The sequence below is a fragment of the Loxodonta africana genome, chromosome 16 (assembly GCF_030014295.1).
Source record: "Loxodonta africana isolate mLoxAfr1 chromosome 16, mLoxAfr1.hap2, whole genome shotgun sequence".
Classification (NCBI taxonomy): Eukaryota; Metazoa; Chordata; class Mammalia; order Proboscidea; family Elephantidae; genus Loxodonta; species Loxodonta africana.
Window position 1 is genome coordinate 19,591,466 of NC_087357.1, and position 23,406 is coordinate 19,614,871.

Genomic DNA, 23,406 nt, shown 5'->3' on the forward strand with positions numbered 1-23,406 from the left:
TAATAAAGCCTCTAATTAAACATTTTGGAGGTAGAGAGCTGATTAGTAAACAATGCAAACCAATCTTCTGGATAACTCTGTTCATTAAAATTCTTCCTTAAACTGAACTTGACTTTCCTATAGCATCAATTGGCTGATTTTAATTCCACTGTGGAGAAATACAGAAATATTTTAAACCCTATTCTATGCAAAAAGTCACATTTCATAATTAACTCTGCAAACACTTTATCATCTGGCTCTGAGCAAACGTTCCACTTTATTTCCTGTCCTCTTTCCACCACCGCAACCATCCTACGCCACCACTTTTCTGTCATTCAACTTGTTTTCCAGCCGCTTCAAAATTCTATTTGCTCTCTGATGAAAATTCTTTAATTGGAACTTTAAAAACTGATCCCTCTTTTCCAGAATTCCCTCCATGCACCGTGTCCCATTGCTGAACTATTAGTCCTAGTCATCCTGCAGAACTGTGATTCAGTATAACTCTAAGAAGCTTTTCTGCTTGAATATTACCTCTGTAACTATCACAGTTTTTTTTTTTTTAACTATCACAGAGGAGTCCATATAATCCAGACCCCCATGCATAAATACCACTCACATACATGTCGGCCAAAGTGAATAGCTCAATGAACAGTTTACGACCTAAGCAAAACACAAATATGTCCCTGAGACATAAACATAGGAGACAATATGTCCCCAATATAAAGACTCTAAGACAGAGAGAAACCTTCTTCTCTCAGACAGCACTAAATTAGGATGCTATAAACCTAACTAAAATAGAATAGAATGAGGTCAACATACCCTGTGAAACATAACTTAGAGAAAAATTACATTCATCAACTCAACAATTATTTATATGACATAATAGGAGTGCTGTTATAGATTAAACTGTGTCCCCTAAAATATGAAGTCCTGGCTCCTATACCTGGATGTGATCCCTTTTAGAAACAGGGTTTTCTCTGTTATGCTAATTTCCTCAAATCCAAGTAGGGTGGGTCCTAAATTTAATCACTTCTGAGTTACAAAAAAGAGTAGAATAGATATAGAGATACACAGGGGTATGAGGGAAGGGACAGGTGCCAAGGAACTGACAGGGAATGACCTCTGTCTATAGTCATGCCCTGAATCTGGACTTCTTTTTTTTTTTTCTAGCTTCCTGAATTGTGAGAAAATAAACTCCCATTCTTTAAAGCCACCCACTATGTTACTTTTTTTTTTTTTTTTTTATGGCAGCTCCAGCAAACTAAGTATAAAGAATGTCAGGGATGCAATTTTAGGTCAGAGGGTCAGAGGAGGGGATAGTGAGTTCTTGGACCTCCTAAACACCTTTCCCTGGATGCCTCATTTTTTAAGCCTATAATGTCCCTTTTTTACTTTAAGCTAATTTCAAGTTGGATTTTTTTATTTGCAACTGAAAGGATCCTGACTGGTATGTTGCATAACCTATGTGAGGATAGAAACTATTTTTGTACTATTACATGTCCTAGCAAAGTATACTGTATGTGATATAAACTTACTTAATATTTATCTGGTGGGAAGTGTAGCCAAGAATTTACATAAAAATTTAATATATGTCATTTCTCTACAAAGCACTACTATATATTAATTATCCTTTTGACCAATGGAATACAGAGGAAGATGCCAAGTAAATAACATGATTATGGCTTTATATTTTCCTCATTCTTTGTATACATTTAAAAAGTTCTATAATTCTGCTATTAAGTTTTTCCCCACTAATAACAAGATTTGACCCAAGTTGAACAAATCTAATGAAATATTTTCTTAGTGTCTTACATGTTAGTCATAGCTTCTCCTTATTCACTGAATAGCTTCAAAATTGGTCTGTTCAAATATATATGGAAAGATTACAACTGCCAAGTACTCAAAAGAAGTGTGATTTTAAAAATTACGTAATTATATCACAAAAGTATGAAACTACTACTGTCATTAATTGAAGCAGAATCTATGTGAATTGTTTGGCTCACAAAAAGAGATATCACACAAAGGCATTTTGTTATACAAAAACAACAAATAATTAAAAATTAAACTCTTCATGCATCTTTTATGCTATAGCATAGTAAGAAACAAAGAACTGAATTACAAGTAGATAGGATGAAGTAACTTCAAGCATTTTCTTTGAGCTAACACAAAGTTCTCTATATAGCAACTCTACTGAAACCAATATAAATACAAATTAAGTAGAAGTGATAATAAAAATAAAATGCTTATTTATATCAAAAATAATATTTTTGCTTGTTAGATTACTAATAAAATTTTATCAAAAGAAAATAATGATTTTTGTCTGTTGACTGAAGTATTCTTGGTATCTTACGGTCTGATGTTTTTGTTTTTGTCTTTCCAGTTAGGAATTAGGTTGTTTGTAATCTTTTACTTCAGCCACTTTTCAAGATAATTGCTCCCTACAGTGTAGTTGATAAATATGTATGAACAAATTGATCTGTGGATTGTAAACTTTCTCATAGGTTGAAGCTTGCTGGAATCCACAATACTATATGCTCATGAATTCTAAAATACGTATACTTACGTCTAGAACCTGACTGCCATCTATTTTAAAACTACTTAGGAAATGAAAGTCAAGCTTCTAAATATAACATTTACAAATAAAAATATAAAACCATATACATAGTAACACCCCTACCATTTTGTGAACAAATTTATGGCTACCACACATATTTATTTGTTAGACTCAAATTATATGCTGAATTTCTGTTTCCTTTCCAAAATGGAGTAACAAGGAATAGATTTACCCTCCTGCTAGAAACAGTTGTAAAAAAATATATGAAACAATGGTTTCAGATATTGAACATTAGGTAACACAGGACAGTGATCCCTGAGAGAAAAGAGGTATGCTCTCGAATGTCACATATTATTGTGGTTTCAAAAATACATCACAGGGAAGCGGGATACAGTTGTAGTCCTGAGCTTTCCCTGAGTTAAGGCGAAGCTAGGAATCTGAGAGGGCCAAGGCGACTAGAGCTCACAGGATAGAGTGAGTACCAGAGAAGAGAGAGCAGCCGAGAGCGGTCCAGAGATTTGCTAATGATCTCCCTAGATCTTGATCGGGGTGGTGGCTTTATGGAGTACGTGCACGTAAAAGTTCAAAGCTGCCTGCTTAAGACTTATGCACTTTATTGAATGCATCTTATAACTCAATACACTATTTAAACAGGGAAACTTCACAGGCCCTAACTATTTAACTTTGGATGAATATGAAGTATATTTCTACCATTTTGTACTGTTACAAACTAGTCAAGAATATTGGAATGGATATCTACGTAAATGTGCAGTCTTGCTTATCCCAAGAGCACCATCCCAGTGTTCTTACAATTGGCAAAAAATGGACAAAACAGAAGAGGCCATCTATCTTCCATTTTCACAAAGTAATTGGAATTATGTTTAACACCAGATTGCTAGAATTCTATATAGCAACACTGAAAACATCTACTCTTCAGAGCTTAAAGATCTGAATTTGCCAGTATTCAATGTTAAACGTTAAAAAAGGAAAAACCAAAGAAAACCCGAAGCCATTGCTGTTGTGTTGATTCCAACTCATAATGACCCTATGTACAAAAAAACCTGTTGCCATCTTAGGACAGAGTAAAACTGTCCCATAGGATTTCCAAGGAGCAGCTGATGAATTCAGACTGCCACCAACCTTTTGGTTAGCAGCAGTAGCTCTTAACCACTGTGCAACCATAAATCCAAAAAGAGGAAAACATTTAAAAAATTAAATACGCTAGTACATTTTTAGGAAGACTGATTTTTTACATTTATTAAAATGCTTTTTTCAATTATAAGATTTGGCGTATTAATTTAAAAATATAAATCTTTCCAGAATTCTAAAATTAGAACTTGTATAGCAAGAAGTTTAAAAACTCATTTTTCTAAAAAATCTTATTAAAATTTGAAATACAACAAAACTAAAGACATTAAGACTCTTTAAACCTTAGACTTTACAGGAAAGGAACTAAATATTAAAGAGCAAGATGATTCGTTCTCTTCACCAGCAAAGAAAGATAAAGTGATATAAAAACTGGAAAAACATAAATTGAAATAACTTTACTATTTTATGTTAATATCTTCTAAGTTTATTATAGCCCTATAAATAAACTCACATACTTATGTGACTTAATATAATATATTCCTCAGGACTAAAGTAATAAATTTCATCAACAGGTAGGAATTAGGCTCTATGTATCTTGACCACTGCAGTTATTTTCCATGTTTTACAATAGTGGAGTATTTTAATTATATTACACAAATTCTGATTTTGGTTTCTAGAATATATTCCTTGTATAGTCTCAAAAGAAAATTCAATTTAGAAAGTTAATTTTCGACAATTAAATATTCATGAAAATTTTAAAGTAATTGTGTAATTTGCTAAAACATGCAATGTAATTAGATAAGAAAAAAATAAAAAGGGCATGAAACAATTAAAATGATATATCAATTACATGAATTTTAATTACTACTTATATATGCAGTGGTTAAAAGCTGGGTTGCTAACCAAAAGGTCGGTAGTTCGAATCCACCAGCCGCTCCTTGGACACCCAATGGGGCAGTTCTACTCTGTCCTATAGGGTCTCTATGGGTCAAAATTAACTCAATGGCCATGAGTTTGGTGTTTTGTCCTGTTTTGTTTATTAAGCTCTATAGGTGACCTCTATTTTTCCCTCCTTTAATAATAATTTGAATAAACCAATTGAAATCTGATCTGTATTTCTGTATGAATCTTTGAAAATAAAACGGTACATCTACCATCCTCAGTGTTGGAACTAAATGAAACCATACAAAAATATTTCTGGAGTCTATTGACTGTATCCATCATCTAAATCAGTCACTATGTAATGAAAAAATACAATTGCTTCTCAAATAAATTTCCATTACTAACTATACTGAATAGTAATTATAATAATATTTCTTGAACAGTTAAGTAATTACCTTAATTTAGATGTTAAATCAACCTTAGAAATAAGAACAAAGAGTTTTTCTAGTATACATACGATTTTTTAAAAAATCAGTCTTCCCACAAAAGATCACATAGAAATTAATATAAATAAAACGTAAATATTTCTAATCATAGAGCATAAACTGTTGCTTATTAGTTTAAAGGGGAAGAAGTGATTTGTAAATCTTTAAAATATTTTTTAAAATAACAATCTAGCATATGACCTATTCAAGGAATCAATGTGAATTCAACGTGAGATCCACTATCAATCAATCAACCAGTCAATAATGGAGTGAATAAATTAGCAAATCCCAAGTTCACCAATATAGGATTTCTTTCATAAAAGCATAAATTAAGAACATAAACATTGACTTTTCAAAGATAAACAGAAAATCTCAAAAATGTTTCCTAAGAATAAAATCTGAAACTTTTAGCAGCCTACCTCTAAACATAGCACATACAACATAGAAAAAGAAAGCAGCAATGAGAAGTACTGGGTCTTAAATTAAAGAAGTAACCGAGAAGTACTATTAATCCTAAATCTTTAATGAAAAATTACATTAACAGCAAATGATTTCAAGTAGGGATATAAAAAAGGGGTTATCTACTTAAACCTCAATTAAAATAGAAAATTAACCAGAAAACCCTAGTTACTTCAAGTTTTGCTGCATATCTTTAAAAATAAACTATTCGTTGAAAAATTTTAGTACATATTTTGGTAGATTCAATATTATTGGCATGAGCGCTTTTCATGAATACATTCATAGTCAATTCTGTTTTCCTCAAGGGTCAATACATGTTTTAGTTTTCTTCAGTTTGAGAAATACATCTATCCCACAACTTTAACAAAAAACAGTGTCTCATTTTGTAAAGAAAATACTCAGTAGTAATTAGAATGAAATATTACTAACACTTACCTGTATTTTAATAGGCCAGGAAAAGTTACTGACGTATACGTAGAATGTAATGTTAGGATTGCTTCTAAAGTTAAACTTTTCATAGGAAAAACTATCTCTGTATTCCTTTATATTGGTCTTGGAAACTATAGGAGTCTCCTCCCCAGATATTGTTCCAGCTAAAATGCAAATAATAGTAACAACAAATTTAATAACTCATACTCGGAAAAAATCTCTAAGAATTAAAAAAAATTACACTTACTCAATTTTTCACAATTGCACACATAAAAAAACAAAATTATCACTTCCTTTTACAATTTAGGATGACAAAAAAGATTTGCCATAAATATAATTTCCATTAGATTTATTATAAAAAATATATTTTTTAAATGCTACCAATTATTAAGTATTATTTACTAGGCACTGGGTTAGAAACGTCATATATTTTTTTCTAACAGTAACTCTATCCGGGAGTTATTATCATCTCTATTTTCAAATTGAAAGCCGAATCTCAGAAAGATTAAAGCATTTGCCCCCAAGCTTATAGCCACTAAGTAGTAAACTCCTATTTGGAACTTGGGTATATGTGCTCCAAAAAAATAGCCACTAAGTAGTAAACTCCTATTTGGAACTTGGGTATATGTGCTCCAAAAACAGAGCTCTGTCACTTACTACTCTACAGGGCCTTTCAAAACATATTTTTGAACGTCTCTATCCAATTAAAAATGGAAAAGAAATCAATTTTTTTGTCTTACCACAAACAGAACCATCATTCTTTAAATAAATTAGGAGGAGGCCATAATTTAAAACATGAGCTAAACGCTCTATTAGTTAAAAGCACACTGGGCACTCAATAAATATTTGCTGAAGTCAACCAAGTAGAATAAAACATTTCCAATAAGCTTACAAGACCTCTACTTTAATGAACAGTAAAAATTAATTAGAATCAGTATAATGAGCAACTGGACTAATCTTGAACTGTTCGACTATTCCAGAATTACCCTGGGTACTTTGCAGAAATGCACATCCCCTGACCACACCTCCTACCTGATTAATCCAAACTTCTGAGATTTGGTTTTGGGAATCTGAAAGTTACAAGTGATTCCTTGTAATCTAAAAGCAGTGTTCTGAAGTGGTTAGAAATGGTTTATACATTTTTTAGACAAGTTTTAAAACCCTTGTAGAGTCTTGCTTATTATGCAGAAGTAAATTTCAAATTACCAGGACAAGTCATCATGAATTCTTAATTAATGAGACTCACAATGCCGAAATTTTACTGTATGTTTGGAACCACAGTAATAAAATGTCCAAATGTTTGCTTAAGTGCCTCATTTTGTTTTGGCACTTTACAGATGTAATACAGCTTCTAGGATAGCAAAAGGTCTCTTCACTACTGAATTCTATGCTTCCATGATTCTACATATTGGAATAGCGAAACATTTTCATTTTCAGGAATCAAATATGGATTTTTAAGCATCCATATGTGTTCTATACCAAAAAAAAAAAAAAACAAGTTTTCAGTAAATCTGTGCAACAGCATATCATTAATATAGAAAATGGAAAATAGCAGAAATCCCTAAGACGTAAGTGTATAGAAAGTGAGCACAATTTTTTCGTAATTCAACATACAGGTAAGTACTCTAAAAAGTCAGTAGTTCCAATTTATAAACCTGATTATGGAAGACTTATTAAACGTAGTTGTTGGGTTTTTTTTCCTCCTCTCAGCACTGAATTTGACAAAGGAGTTATATTTTGAAGTTATAAAGTGCTAGATACGTTGTTACTTTTACCAGTACACACAGAAGAATTACATCATTTGATATAAATATTAAGGTTAATTAAATTTATAGCTTCAAAATTGAATCACATAATTGAAATCTCAGCCTCTTTACTCATTAAAGAAATAATCTATCTTAATTAAAATCACAGCATTTCATAACACTGCCATTTAAAAAATTAAATAGTGTGCAATATTTGCTACCCATCTAATTTTAATTGAATAAGACAGGCAGTTAATAAATTGATAAAACATTGTTCATATTGTTACTGATTATCTACACCTGTAACAGCATGATGATTATGGCATATAATAATTTTTAAATCATTTAAAATCACAGTAAATGGTCATCTTTGAATGACTTCCATGTAGGAACACATGTCAAAGGTATGTAACACCAAAATTCTCTTACCTGTTGAACCAACAGACCACGTAATATTGAGATTAAAGTTGTTTGATGCATTAATTGAAATATCCAAGTTTTTGTTTGACTACCAAAAAAGAAAAAGTTTAAAAATTCAAATTACATTATATAGCATATCATTTAGTCTACTATTTTCATCATGTCTGTTATATTTCTCAAACAATACACATTATGTCAATATCCAACTGAGTAAGTATAGATGTCAATTATGCTTTTTTAATGAAAAAATGTGTGATAAATTCAAGGTACCTTAAAAGTTCCTTTTTTTAATCTAGAATAGACAAATGCATAGAGACCAAAGTTTATTAATAGTTACCAAGAGCAGATGGGAGGAAGTAAGGGGAAGTTACTGCTTAAGGGACACTAAGCATCAGATTCCTGGTCAAAAGGGGGTAAAATGTCAAACAGAATGCAAAATTCTCCTGGAATCCAGAATTTCTGGAGCCATTTAGACTGGGTGAGCCTCTGAAATGGCTGCCCTGAGATAATGTTAAAATATTAAACCTTAAACTACAAGTATCCCCTGAAGTCTCCTTTAAACCAAACAATAAGTTTGCTTAGTTAATAAAGAATACTTGTCTTGTATGCTACGCTCTTTTGAAGAACTACCTACATGGGTTCAAACTGACAACAGCAACTCAAAAAGTCAGACAGGAAGTTTAGGAGGCAATGAGTTCATGTTAATAGGGGAAAAACAATTCAGAAAAGGAGAGAATGGTTGTACAACTTGAAGAATGTAATCAGTGTCACAGAATTGTACATACAGAAATTAAAGTGGTGTATTTTTGCCGTGTATACTTTCAACAACAAAAAATTATAAAACTCTCCTTGAATTTTTAGTTCATCCTTTATCAACTCCAAGTTTCAGGATTACTGAACTATACAGTACATTTAAAGTCCCAAAATAAATATTTAGGGCCAAGAGAAGAAATGCCATTGTAAAAGAAATGATACTGGCATTATGCCAATAAATGATAAAATTCACCATAAAAAAATACTGTTGGTTAGATGTGGATAAGAATTTGGTAAGGTCAGATTATATAGAAACCTACCCCAGAAATTGTTCACATGAAAGCACTAGCTAGAATTGATCTATAGTGGTCTAAATAAAATCTATTATCGAAATGTAGAAAATGCATAAATAATTAAGGTATCTGCTTTTTATTATATTCTTCTAAGATAACTAGGAAACCACAGTCAGTAAACCATATTAATACTGAGATTGTTCCCAGGTTGACTCTCTCTTCAATTAAGGGGATTATTCTAAACGATGCTATAAGGATTCTTAGTGACATTTCTCATGTTAGTTTAGCATCCTTGAGCTTCAGAGAACATATATCTGGTTTCTTGGCTTCAACTGGACAAGAAAGTAGGAAGGAAAATTGAAAGCTAGAATATTTGGAAGCACTCAAGGATTTCTGGAAATTGAAGGAGAAACGGGTAGTCAAGGGAGAGGCAAACTCGAATTCTGGCTCATCTGGACCTATGTGAATGGCAATAAGGATAATAAACCCATTGTTGTTGAGTCGATTCAGAGTGCTCACCCAATACACCACCAGGGCTCCTTACTAAGGATAATACTGGGAGGCATATTATTCACACCCAACCTTTGTCAGACATCCACTTACATTTAATTTCTTATATCTTCAAAGAACTCTACAGTTTGGAGTTACCATTAAACAATCAAGAAGCCAATGATGATTATAGGGCACTTATAAAAACTTTGTTATCACACTGAGAAATGCAGTTTCTTATATGTTATTAACTTATCTTTATAAGAACTCAGAAAATCAGTGCAGAAAGTATTGTATTTAAAAGTATCATACAAAACCTTATTTAAGAAGTTAAAACTTTAAATGTACTCTCAAGAATTCAGCCACTACTTAAAATCTAAGCAATAAGAAACAATGAGATGAACTGATCTATGGTTTTTTAGATCCTATTTTCCTAGAAAATAAAAATATAATAAATTATATTGTGTATTAGCAAGTCCAATAAAATATTTTAAAAGGAAAACGCCAGCAACTGTTAGAATATATTTAGAGATTTCACCTATTTTAAAAAGCTATTAGAACTATATGGATTTAAAAATACAGATTAATGCATAATAAGAACATTTATTTAACACAACATCTTCATTTTGAAAGGCTTATTTTTGTTTCAAAAGAAGTAAAATTACACTCAAATAAAGTATATGGTTCGTATTTCCATTCCCTGGACTTTTTCAAATTTTATAAAGTCTCAGATGGAAAGCAATGTATCTGTTATTTCTAGACCATATCAGGGCTTTTTCCTAAGTTGATGTATTGGTAAGAGAAAGAAAATATATTTAATACAGGATGTTTTGAAATCATGGGCTCTATTTTCAGATAAGACCACTCCAAGTTTGAGTGAATAATTATAAACATAAACACTGTTATGATCCTGAAAAATAATAAAACATGTACAATACGTAATTTAAATTGTAGGACTATTTGCACAACCTGAAATACGCTGTTATTGTTAGGTGCCATGGAGCTGGCCTGACTCAGGTGACCCCATGCACAATGGAACAAACACTGCCTGGTACTGCACTGGCCCCATGATCAGCTGCAAATCAGACCATTGTGATCCATAGGGTTTCACTGCCTGACTTTCAGGCATAAATCACCAGGCCTTTCTTCCTAGTCTGTCTTAGCTTGCAAGCTCCACTGAAACCTGTTCAACATCATAGCAACATGCAAACCTCCAGTGACAGATGGGTGATGGCTGCACATGAGGTGCACTAGCTGGGAATCAAACATGGGTCTCTGGCAGGGATGGTGAGAATTCTACCACCGAACCACCAATACACCCTATCTGAAATACAGAAATCACAAATTCTCCAAAACCCAAGGAAACCTAAGTTTTACGAAAAGAAAAGAATAACAGGAACAGTCTTTTGTAAAAAATCCTATAGAATAGTAAGTCTGAGAAGAGGTAAAATCTCAATGAAATATGACAGAAAAGTTGCATCCTTTCACACTAGTATTATAAGAGATAAATGCTCTTTCCTCACCTGTTCTGGGTTTGCTATGAAGTTTATGGCAGTATGGTGACGATCATCTTCCTGTAATAAGCTGAAGGTAAACTGATAGTCAATCAAAAGGCTGTCTGTAGGGAAAATAATAGAATCCTGATAATGTACTTTAAAAAAACTGTTTGAAAAACAAAAGTTAGGTGAAAACACGTTGTACACCAGTATTGAAAACATACAGTCATCATTAAGTACTAGTGGCCTACTTCAAAATTGGCAAAATATAGATATTTGGCATTAAGAAACAAAAAGACACAGAAGAAATCTAATGCCTTAAATATCATATCTATTTATTATCTTTGTTGTCATTATAAAAGTACTACATAGTCACTGTGGATATTCTGGAAACTATATAAAAGTTAAAAAAAAATAAAGTCATCCATAATCCTACAACTAGAGAGAAATATACTGAACATTTTGGTGCATTTATTCCAGCTAAAATTCTGTAGATAGTTAGACAGGCAGACATTTGGTATCCTATTTTCATAACACTAAAATTCTTTGGAAATATGAGATTTAACGGCTAAATTATATTTCATCATATGCAGTAATACATTTACTTCTTCCTTTGTCATTTAGGTTATTTCTACTTTTAGCAACTTTGAGTGATTCTGTGATAAACATCAAGCTACAGAAGCGACCCTTATTTACAACTGATAAAAGGAATGTAAAGGAGAGCAATTTCTAATCAGGTCCGTGAATAATGCTGAAACCAAGGTGAAACATTTAAATTTTACAGGTCATAAGTAGCATCACATGTTACATGAAAGTGAAGTATTGCTCATAATGCTAAAATGCAACTTTTATTTTTTAAAAATTCAAATTATTTTAAATAAACAGAGATGACTTTTACTTTGGGAACACATGCCTTTCATATTATGTCCTCAGTCATAACTGGATTTACTCTTCAAGTTGTTCTTTATGTTGCTTACTTGTATACTTTATAAGATCTACTCTATATATTTCTTGCATAAGTTAGTACAAGGTAATGCTTTGTCTTTCTAAGAATTTATATACATCCTTATATCTGGTAATGAAAATTATGCAATAGATCATATTTCCAAATTTCATGTGACTGCCAGAAAATAGAGAGGTAAATTCAATGGACCATGCATTGGTCTAAAGCCCTGGAAATAAAACAATAAGTGAAAGATAAAAATTAATGTCTTCATGTAACTTATATTCTATGAGATGGACATAGAAAATAAGTAATTTACATATACGGTATATCAGATGATGGCTATGAAGAAAAACTAGAGACTGTAAAATTGTTACAGGGGCAGGGTAGGCTTACACTTTTAAATGTCCCTGCAAAGGAACATTTAAAGACCCAAGATACTAAGAGAATAACCCATGGAGAGTTTACTGGAGTAAAAGTATTCCAGGCAGAAGAAACAAGTATTAAAACCCCAAAGCAGAACAAGCCTTATCTGCAATTCTCGTAAACAGGCCGTGGCAATAATGGCGGCAAAAGATGGTGGTGGCCAGGGTCATCCAGTGGAGGTGGTGAGAAGTGTTGAGTTATTGGGAATATACTGGAGGACAGAGCCAAAAGGATTAGCTGAAGAAATGGAGGTAGCCTTTCAAAGAAAGAAAGACATTAACAGGTTCAGAAGTAGGGCTGCAATCTTGAAGAAACACAGTATCTATTAAGCATGAATGAAAAATACCGCTGAAGAACAGCAAGCATTTCAGAAGAATTTTCACGAATTTGTCTGCACAATTATCCTTGATTTTTTTTCAAATTTGAAACAAAGTCTTGAGAAGCCAGGAGCAGACGGCCTTCATGAGTGTGAGCCTGACTGAACTGAGACACCTGAGCAGTTCTGGGCAGACCCTTTCCTAAACCTGAGGACATTTTTCAGTCATAATGGATTCCAGTCCTCTGCCACCAAATTCTTGGCCAGGCATCCAAGCTTTATTTCTCTCCTCTTATTTATTCTTGCTTAGTGGAGTTGCAAATATTAGATCAACACAATTTATCTTGTGTGTGGCAATGATCAATCCCAATGCCAGCTGGGAAAGAAAGAATAAACTCAATCCGAGAACAAAATTAGGAAGAGTGCTACTCAGTTCAAATTAAATTATTCAAATAATGTATGGGATCATGAATGAATATAGAGAAATGACAAAGTATCTGAAGGGATAAATGCAATCAAGAGAAGTGAGAGAGGGCTTTGTTTTTAATTGGGTGGAACAGAATGTTTTTATCCTGACTAAAAGATTAGGTAGAATGGAAAAATTGATGAAACAGGAGAGCGGCGAAATTTTCGAGCACTGTCCTCGAATGAGTAAAGTTGATACTAATGCAAATAAAAGAAAGACCGGGTTTGCATACGGGTTCTCATTACTGAGGGAGAGAAGGTAGAGTATAAGTAGTAGTTAGGAAAAATGTAGAGGTGGGTCAAATGGAAGCTGTCTTTGGATTGTTTCTATCTTCTCAGTAAAATCAGAAAGTCTGCCAGCTAAGACTGAGAATGTGGTGGTGGCGTGGCGGGGGTGTGTTGGAGATGTGAAGAGAGAGGAAAAGATATAGAACAGTCATTAAGAAGAGAGAAAGCAAATAGGTAAGGAAATATAGTAGGATAGGTAGGTTACATTACAAACATACTTGTGATCACGATACTGAAGCGAGACTAGTTAGCCTAATTGTATATTTTTTTCTAGCTGAGTATGCAGGGCAAGCAGAGAATTCATTGTACCTTGGATTGGGGTTTGTCAACTATAAGGAATAAAGTAAAGGAAGGGCAAAAGAGCTCAGAGCACATGCGTAAGACAGTGTTGTTGTTGTTGTTGTTGTTGTTGTTGTTGTTGTTGTTAGGTCCCATCCAGTCAATTTCAACTCATAGCAACCCCATGTGACAGGGTTTTCTAGGCTGTAATCTTTAAGCGAACAGATCGCCAGGTCTTTCTCACATGGAGCCGCTGGGTAGGTTTCAATCACCAACCTTTCGGTTAGCAGCAGAGTGCTTAACCATTGTACCACCAGGGCTCCTTGCATAAGACAGTAATATTATCTATAATATTATTTCAAAATTCATTCTTAGCAGATTACAGGTATCTCCAAATTAAGACTTCAATTACATTTCACTGTCACCTGTCTTTTAAGAATATTTTCACAGATATATTAATAATACTATATTTATTTGTTTATTCAATAAACATTTACTGAGTTCCACCTACATACCAGAAAGTAGGTACTGGAAAAATGGAAATGATAAAATACATATTTTCTACCCTCAAAGAACATGTGGTTTAATAAGAAAGGTAATTAGAACAAATAATTCAGTAAATCAATAATACAATATATTACATGGGTTGGGACAGAAGCACTTGCAAGGAGATGAAGGGAATAGGAGATAGTACAAATTAGACTAGATGGATAGGGAAGGCTCACCAGAGGAGGAGGCACTTAGATGCACTTTGAAAACTGAGCAGAAGTTAGGCAAAAAAAATTGAGGAAGGGACAATGAAAGCAGAAGGGAAAACATGTCCAAATGAATAATGGAGATTAAGAACATGGTATATTTTGGTTGGGGGGGGAGCGGTACCACTTGACTCAATTTCTGGTGCAAATGATACATGTGTAGGAAAGTTTAGACATGACAATAAAGAGAAACTGCTGGTTCCAGACAAAATAGAGTAATTACATTCCACTGTATTGCTCCTACTAATTACTTTTGCCTCACTTATCGACTGTCTTGTTGTCCTACATTTCACATTTACAACAATAGTAAAAAATCTACTATCCAACTATTTTGCGCACTATGTATGTATGGCAGTAACAAACTCTGAGTTGCGAGGCAAGAGTAACGATGGCTTTGATGGTTAATGTCATGTGTCAGCTTGGTTGGGCCATGATTCTTTGTGGTTTAGCAGTTATGTAATGATGTAATTTGGCAGTTATGAAATGAGGTAACTTGCTAGTTATGTAATGATGTAGTCATCCTCCATTTTGTAATCTGATGTGGTCATTCTCCACCTTCGCCTAACACCGATTTTGCATAATGACCTGGTCTTTGGAAACTAATCATGTGGATAAGTGAGGAGAGACTGTATAACTAAAACCTCACGATAAAAATATACAAAACTATCATAAGGTTCTGAAAGGTGGAATCAAGACGGTGGTTTGAGAACTTGGGTCTCAAGAAAGGACCCATCGGAGAGCTCCCTAATTTTTGTTTCCTTTTTTGCCTCCTATATATTCCTACCTGGATACAACAGTAGCCCACAACCTGGAAACACCAACTTCAGATCAAAGAGTCCCAAGAAAAGTCTGCTGTGCAGACTGTGGGTGCAACTCCGTAAACCATACCTACCCCACACTAATGAAAAGTGGAACCTGTATTGTTGCAGTAAAGTACCGGTAAACTACAGTAAATTATCTCCGCAAGGCTCTAATGCAAGCAGGAGTGATGTTCCTCCCCCTCCCCACCAGGTGGAGATTGTGGGGTGGAGCATGGTCACAATCTCTGCCCTTTACTAAGTGAAGTTCAGCAAAGAAGTGGTACCTTTCCCAACTAGAGTTGACTATATTAACATCAGACAAATTACCAGGGACAAAGAGAGATATAACATAATGATAAAAAAGGTCAATTCACCAAGAAGACATAACAATTCTAAATGTACATACACTGAAAACAGAGATTTAAAATACAGGAAGCAAAAAGACAGGATTGAAAGGAAAACCAGACAAATCCAGAATTATAGTTGGGAACATTAACATCCCTTCTTCAGTAACCGATAGAACCATTAAAAAGAAAAATTGCAAGGATACAAACGAACTGATCAACACCATTAACTAACATCAGGAGGATGCTTCTTTTTATGATAAAATGTATATAACAAAATATTTGCCATTCTAACTACTTTTAGATGTATAATTCAGTGATATTAATTACATTCACCATGTTGTGAAGCCATCAACACTGTCCATTTTCAAATGCTTTTCATTCCTCTAAACAGAAACTCAGTATCCCTTAAGTAATAACTCCCCTTCCCTTCCTCTCCTCCCATTTCCTGGTAACCATTAAAAAATTTTGATCTCTATAAGTGGGATTGTACAATATTTGTGCTTTTGTGTCTGACTTACTTTACTCATCGTAAGGTTTCACATCCATGTCATAGCATGTATCAGAACTTCATTTGTTTTATGGCTTAATAATACCTCATTGAATGGATTTACCACATTTTGTGTAACCATCTGCATGCTGATGGACACTTGGGTTGTTTCCAACTTTTGGCTATTGTTAATAATACTCCAGTGAATACTGGTATACAAGTATCTGAGTTCCTGTTTTCAGTTCTTTTGGGTATATAACTAAGAGTGGAATTTCTGGGTCATATAATTCCATGTTTAATTTTTTGAGAAAACTCCACAGCAGCTGCACTATTTTACATTCCCTCCAGCAACAGATAAGCATTCCAATTTCTCCACATCCTCATCAATACTTATTTTTTGTTTTTCTGGTATTGGCCACCCTAGGTTTTGGGTAGTGGGTATAAGGTGGTATCTCAGTGTGGTTTTGATTTGCATTTCCATAATGACCAATGTCATTGGGAATCTTGTTGTTGTTGTTGTTAGGTGCCATCGAGTCAGTTCTAATACGGTCACTATGCACAACAGAATGAAAAACTGCCCAGTCCTGTGCCATCCTTACAATCGTTGTTATGCTTCAACTCATTGTTGCAGCTACTGTGTCAATCCACCTTGTTGAGGGTCTTTCTCTTTTCCACTGACCCTGTACATTGCCAAGCATGATGTCCTTCTCCAGGGACTGATCCCTCTTGACACCATGTCCAAAGTATGTAAGACGCAGTCTCGCCATCCTTGCTTCTAAAGAGCATTCTATCCTGGTGGTACTTCTTCCAAAACAGATTTGTTCATTCTTTTGGTAGTCCATGGTATATTCAATATTCTCCACCAAAGCCACATTTCAAAGGCAACAATTCTTCTTCAGTCTTCCTTATTCATTGTCCAGCTTTCACATGCATATGATGTGACTGAAAATATCATGGCTTGGGTCAGGCACACCTTAGTCTTGAAGGTGACATCTTTGCTTTTCAACACTTTAAAGAGGTCCTCTGCAGCAGATTTGCCCAGTGCAATGCTTCATTTGATTTCCTGACTGCTGCTTCCATGGCTGTTGAAATCTTATCATGTGCTTATTGACCATATGTATACCTTCTTGGGAGGGATGTCTATTCACGTCCTTTGCCCATTTTTAAATTGGGTTGTTTGCCTTTCTGTTATTGTAGAAACTCATTATATATTCAGGATATTAAACCATTATCAGATATATGGCTACCAAATTTATTCTCCCACTCTGTGCGTCATCTCTTCACTTTCTTGATAAAGTCCCTTGATGCACAGAAGCTTTTAGTTTTGATGAAGTTCAATTTATCTGTTTTGTCTTTTGTTGCTTGAGCTTTTAGTGTCATATCTAAGAATACACTGTTAAAAACTAGATCTCAAAGCATTACCTCTATGTTTTCTTCTAAGAGTTTTATGGTTTTAGTTCTTATATTTAGATCATTAATCCATTCTGAGTTAATCTCATATATGTTGTGAGGTAGGGGTCCAACATCATTCTTTTTCATGTGAGATTCAGTTGTTCCAATACCATTTATTGAACAGACTATTCCTTCCCCTTTGAATGTACTAAGAATACCTGTTCTTGATGAACACTCTAAAAGCCCTTTAAAGGGGGACATTTTCTGCTCTTGCTGGGTGGAATGTTGCATAAACGGCAAATACATTCAGCTATAATTTTGAATTTTTACATTTCTCTCTTATGAAATTTATAAACATGAAGCTAAAAATGATAATATACTAAATTCAACAATAAAAAAATAACAATGATAACTCATCTTGAGCAAATAGTGCTTATCCAGGAATAATAAAAACCCACTGCTGTTGAGTCGACTCCGACTCATAGCGACCCTATAGGACAGAGTAGAACTGCCCCACGGGGTTTCCAAGGAGCACCAGGAATAAGAAGATACCTCAATATCAGGAAATTTATAAATATAATGTACTTGTTAAGAGAAGATAAATATTATCATCTTAATTGATACACAGTAATCACTTAATTAAATTCAAATATAATTATGAGAAATGCTTAGCAAATCAGATTAAAGGGAATGCCCTTAAACTGATAAAGGATATTTGCCTAAAGCCTAGTGACAACATCATACTTCAGGTTGAAATTTTTTAAATGGTTTATTAAAATTAGAAACAGGACTTGGATGCTCACAATTGCCATTTCTCTTGTCAACACTGTACTGGTGGTTCTAGCTAGTACATAGGGTAAAAAAGAAAAGAATCAAAGTATATGGCTAAAAAGAAATAAATAGTGCCCTGTTTAGAGATGATATGACTGTCTAAATGGAAACTATAAAAAAAAAAAAAAAACCTACAGTAAACACTTTATTTAGAAAATTCAGCAAAATGCTGGATACATGATAAGCATGCAAAAATCATTAGTTTTCCTAAATGATATTAATAACCAGTATTACTACAGGCAAACATAAAACATCTGAATAAAGAGATGTACCATGTTCATGGTTGGACTCAATATTGTAAAGATCATCATGCTTCTCAAGTATATCTATGAATTCCATGAAATTCCAATCAATAACCAAATAAAGATTTTCATGAACTTGAGAAAGTGATCCTAAAATTCGCATAGAAGAACAAATGTCGAAGTATGTAAGAGAAAATTTTGAAGAAAACAATAGTGGGAAGTGTGTTCTACTCTACCAGATAAAAAGAAGTATTACAAAACCATAACAATTAAGACAATGTAGTACTATGGGTGACACATGAATAACTAGGTACATATACAGAACAGAATAGTAAGGCAAGTCATAGGGCTCTGAATGTGTGGGAATTTTACCTATGAAGCAGTGGCATTACGAACTAGTGTAGAAAAGACAAACTATGCAATGAATTGTGCAAACTATGCAATACATGGTGCTGGGATCAAAATAAAAAATAAAATACTGTATTTTTATGCAAATAACACACACCTTCTACGTTTACTTGATAGCTGCTCCCTCCCTTCGTGAGGCATTTTTGTTAGTGTCCTATGCTAATTTTTTACAGCAACTTGTAAAAAAAAATTAGCATAGCTGTCCTTAAGAAAACACCTGGAGGGGGGATAGCAGCTGGCAAACAAACTCAGAAGGTGTGCACTATTTGTGTAAAACTACAGTAGGTATTTATATCCCATATAAAAAATAAAAACTGTTCCAATTAATTAAAAACATAAATGTTAAAAGAGAAACTTTCAGGAAATATACAAGAGACTATCTTTCATTACCTGAATGAAGAAATTTCTTAAGTCAGGCACAAATCACAAAAGGAAAATATTAATAAAATTTAAAACCTCTGCACAACAAATGCCATTTTAGCAAAGGTAAGAAACAAGCCATGGACTGTGAGAATATACATCAACGCATACAACCAACAAAGGATTGGTATCCCGAATCTATTAACTTCTATAAATCAATTTACAAAAATACTAACAATATGAAAAAGACAAACTACAAAATGAAAAAGGACAAAAAATACGAGCAACAATTCTTAGAAGAGAAACCCAAATAGATAATAAATATGTGCAATTATCTTCAACTTTACTAGTCATCAGGGAAATACAAGTGAAAACAAGAAGATGCTATTTCAAACCATCAGATTAGAAAGTAATAAAAAGCCTAAAAGCACAAGCTGTCGGTGAGAAGTGGGAAAAAAGGGAAGCTCCTTGTACACTGGTGGAGCATCAATTGGTAAAAATACTTTAATACCTGGCAGAGCAACTTGGCCTATCTAGTAAATCTGTATTTCCGCTTCTAGCTATATATCCCCAGAGAAGCTCTGGCACACGTACTTAAGAAGAAATGCATAAGAATGTTAATTGCAGGATTACTTGTAATTGTAAAATATTGGACACAACCTAAATATCCATCAAGAGGACAATGAATAAACAAATTTTGGTATATCTATACAAATAAACCGCCCATTGCCTTCAAGTTGATTCCTACTCAAAGCAACCCTATAGGATGGGGCAGAACTGCCCCATAGGGTTCCCAAGGCTGTAACAATTGTGGAAGAAGACCGTTGCATCTTTCTCCCGTAGAGCAGCTGGTGGTTTCAAACCACCCACATTTTGGTTAGCAGTCGAGTGCTTAACCACTGCCTCACCAGGGTTCCTATACAAATAAATACTATACATAATTCAAATAAATGAGTTAGTGCTACATATATCTTCACTGATAAATCTCTAATATGTTGTACGTTAAAACAATTTGTAGGATACTAAGAGTATGACACAATTTACATGCATTTTAAAGCATATGGAAAAGTATGTTTTTTCACATGATATATACTTACATTGCTCAATAATTAGATCTATATAGGTATATTTCTTTCCCAATCTGGCATATATCATTTCTAATTCACCTACTTTTTAAGTATAGGCTATAAAAACATAAGATGATCCGTTTCTCATTCTGGTGTTCTCTGACTAGAGTGCATCCAGGGTTATGTTTCAACATGCAATATCAGATTTTTAAAGTAGCTCACCCGGTACAGGGGTAGCAGTCATGAGGCAAAAAAGTGGCTGCTATTTAGAACAAAGAATTAATAAAAGATTATGCACAAAATTAAGCCTATGAGTAAAATACTCAGCATGATAAAGAAGCTTAAGAAACTAAAATATAGAGAAAGGTCTTTAACCTGTAAAAATGTTTAAAGAGGTCAGATATTCCACAAAACCAATGATCACTTGGAGAGGGATGACTGAAATTTTACATACAGAAAAAGACATTTTGAAAGAGAATTTGAACTATGAAAAAAGTTTCTGAGTACACAGCTTTATGAATTGGGGTGATAAATAGCAAATAACCAAACATCTGACATTTGTTCTACTCTTTCAGCAAAAGCTAAATGAAACAATGTATATTTTTAAAAAACAGTAACCATTGATAAAAATCATCAAAGTGTTTACTGGAAATATCTATAGATCTGAGATCCAAATAGCCAGGCATGCCAGGGTCACAAATGGAAGCAATCTAGATTCGTGTATATCAATGGCACTGTTTGTGCAAAATTTATCTTACTTGGGAACCAGAATTACTGTACGTAAATTTTGAATTGTTTAAGAAAGAACTAAGGCCTAATGACTTGTTTTGTTTTTACCCATATTAATGTTTCAGCTAATATTGTATTTTACTTGACTTTAACATTACCTACAGCATTTAAGGAGACCTAGACTGGAATCTCCCACTTTTCTACTGGGTTATCTTATGCAACTCAATTAAATTCAGAGACTCATTGGTACAATGGGAATAAAACAGCCTATCTCACAGGATTGCTCTGAGGATTAAACATAATTCCATGAGTGTGTATTTGGCTTAAAAAAGACTTTCTCATGAAATAAAGGCATTCAATAAATGTTACTTCACTTTTCTTATTATATTTGGTGCTGAATGAATTCTGAAAGATTTCAAAAGTCAAACAGATTCTCATATGTATATTTACATATAGTTATATATTTGCTCAAAAACATATGAGTTCACGATCATGTATTTAGCCATCCCAAGGAGTCGGAAAAGAATATACATAGACTTTGACAGCAATACCAAGAGTTCAAACATGTTTTAGGTAAACACTAGCAAGTGGCCATCTAAGATGCATCAATTGGTCTCAACCCACCTGGATCAAAGACGAATGAAGAACACCAAGGACACAAGGTAATTACGAGCCCAAGAGACAGAAAGGGTCACATAAACCAGAGACTACATCAGCATTAGACCAGAAGAGCTAGGTGGTGCCCGGCTACAATTGATGACTGCCCTGACAGGGAACACAACAGAGAACCCCTGAGGGAGCAGGAGAACAGTGGGGTGCAGACCCCATATTCTTGTAAAAACACCAGACTTAATGGTCTAAGACTAGAAGGACCCCAGTGGTCATGGCCCCCAGACCTTCTGTAGGCCCAGGACAGGAACAATCCCCAAAGCCAGCTCTTCAGACAGGGATTGGACTGGACAATGGGTTGGAGAAGGATGCTGGGTGAGGAGTGAGCTTCTTGGATCAGGTGCACACTTGATACTATCTTGGCATCTCCTGTCTGGAGGGGAGATGAGAAGGTAGAGGGTAGAAGCTGGTGAAATGGACACAAAAAGAGAGAGTGGAGGGAGGGAGTGGGCTATCTCATTAGGGGAAGAGCAATTGGGAGTATGTAGCAAGGTGTATATAAGTTTTTGTGTGGGAGACTGACTTGAATTGTAACCTTTCACTTAAAGCACAATAAAAATTAAAAAAAAAATTGTTACTATGAGTCAAAATCAATGCAACAGCGAGTTAGGTTTTTTCGTTTTTTGTGTTTATAAACGTGATTTACTGATTTAGAGAATTGTTTAGTAAATGTTATAACTTATGTGAATATAATTCCAAGTACATTCACAGTCTCAATGTCTCACAGTCATCTTTAACATGTAACTCCTATAAAATGCAACAGAAAATAAACAAAAACGGTCTCTTTCATGCTCTATTGCCCCACCAAACTGTTTTAAACACTGAAAGCTGACTATTTTAAAACTCAAGTCTCAAAATTTTACCCTCCTTTTAGTACCCTCCAGCGGTTCCCGTTGTTTTTATGATAAAGACGAAAATCCTGACATGTTTTATGAAGTACTGCACATTTGGCTCCTGCAGACCTCATAAGCTTAATTTCTTGCTTCTCTTCCCCTTTTTTCTCTGCGTTTCAATCTTACTGGCTTTCTTTTAGGAACTCAAACATGCCATGTTCTTTCCTGACACAGGCCTTAGCACATGCTGCCTCACTTAACCTGCTTCTTCCCACCCTCACACCATCACTGCTCCTTGTACCAAGTCATCCTTCACATCACAGCCTGAGAATTCCCTTGCCTAAGCCACTCCCTCTCTCCCTCCCACAGATTAGGTCAGGCCTTCTTGTAATATATTCCCAATGTATCTATAATTCTTAACCACAGTTCTTTTGACAATTATAGCTAGGTAATTATATAGCGACTACAGGGTCACTGTGAATCAGAATCTACTTGATCAATGGCAATAGGTTTGGTTTGGGATTAGTTGTATAACTGGTTTATCTATCTTTGCTACAAATTTATAAGCTTCAATAGAGCAGAACTCATATTTTATTCACTGTGATATTCCCAGAGTCTAACAAAGTAGTTACCCAATAAATATCTGTTGAATGAATAACCAAAAGTGAGTAAATTCCAGTAACTGGCACTGTCTCC

General features: G+C 34.1%; 1 protein-coding gene across 2 annotated transcripts in view; it reads right to left on the bottom strand.

Moving 5' to 3' along the window:
* ATRNL1 (attractin like 1) overlaps window positions 1–23,406 on the bottom strand; it is a 697,793-nt gene that overhangs the window by 465,822 nt on the left and 208,565 nt on the right. For both annotated transcript variants that reach the window (XM_023546681.2, XM_003409111.4), the window contains 3 exons: window positions 11,101–11,195; window positions 8,052–8,130; window positions 5,884–6,041 (listed from right to left, as the gene is read on the bottom strand). In XM_023546681.2, coding sequence (XP_023402449.2) covers window positions 5,884–6,041; window positions 8,052–8,130; window positions 11,101–11,195 — 332 coding nt within the window. The remainder of the gene's footprint in view (window positions 1–5,883; window positions 6,042–8,051; window positions 8,131–11,100; window positions 11,196–23,406) is intronic.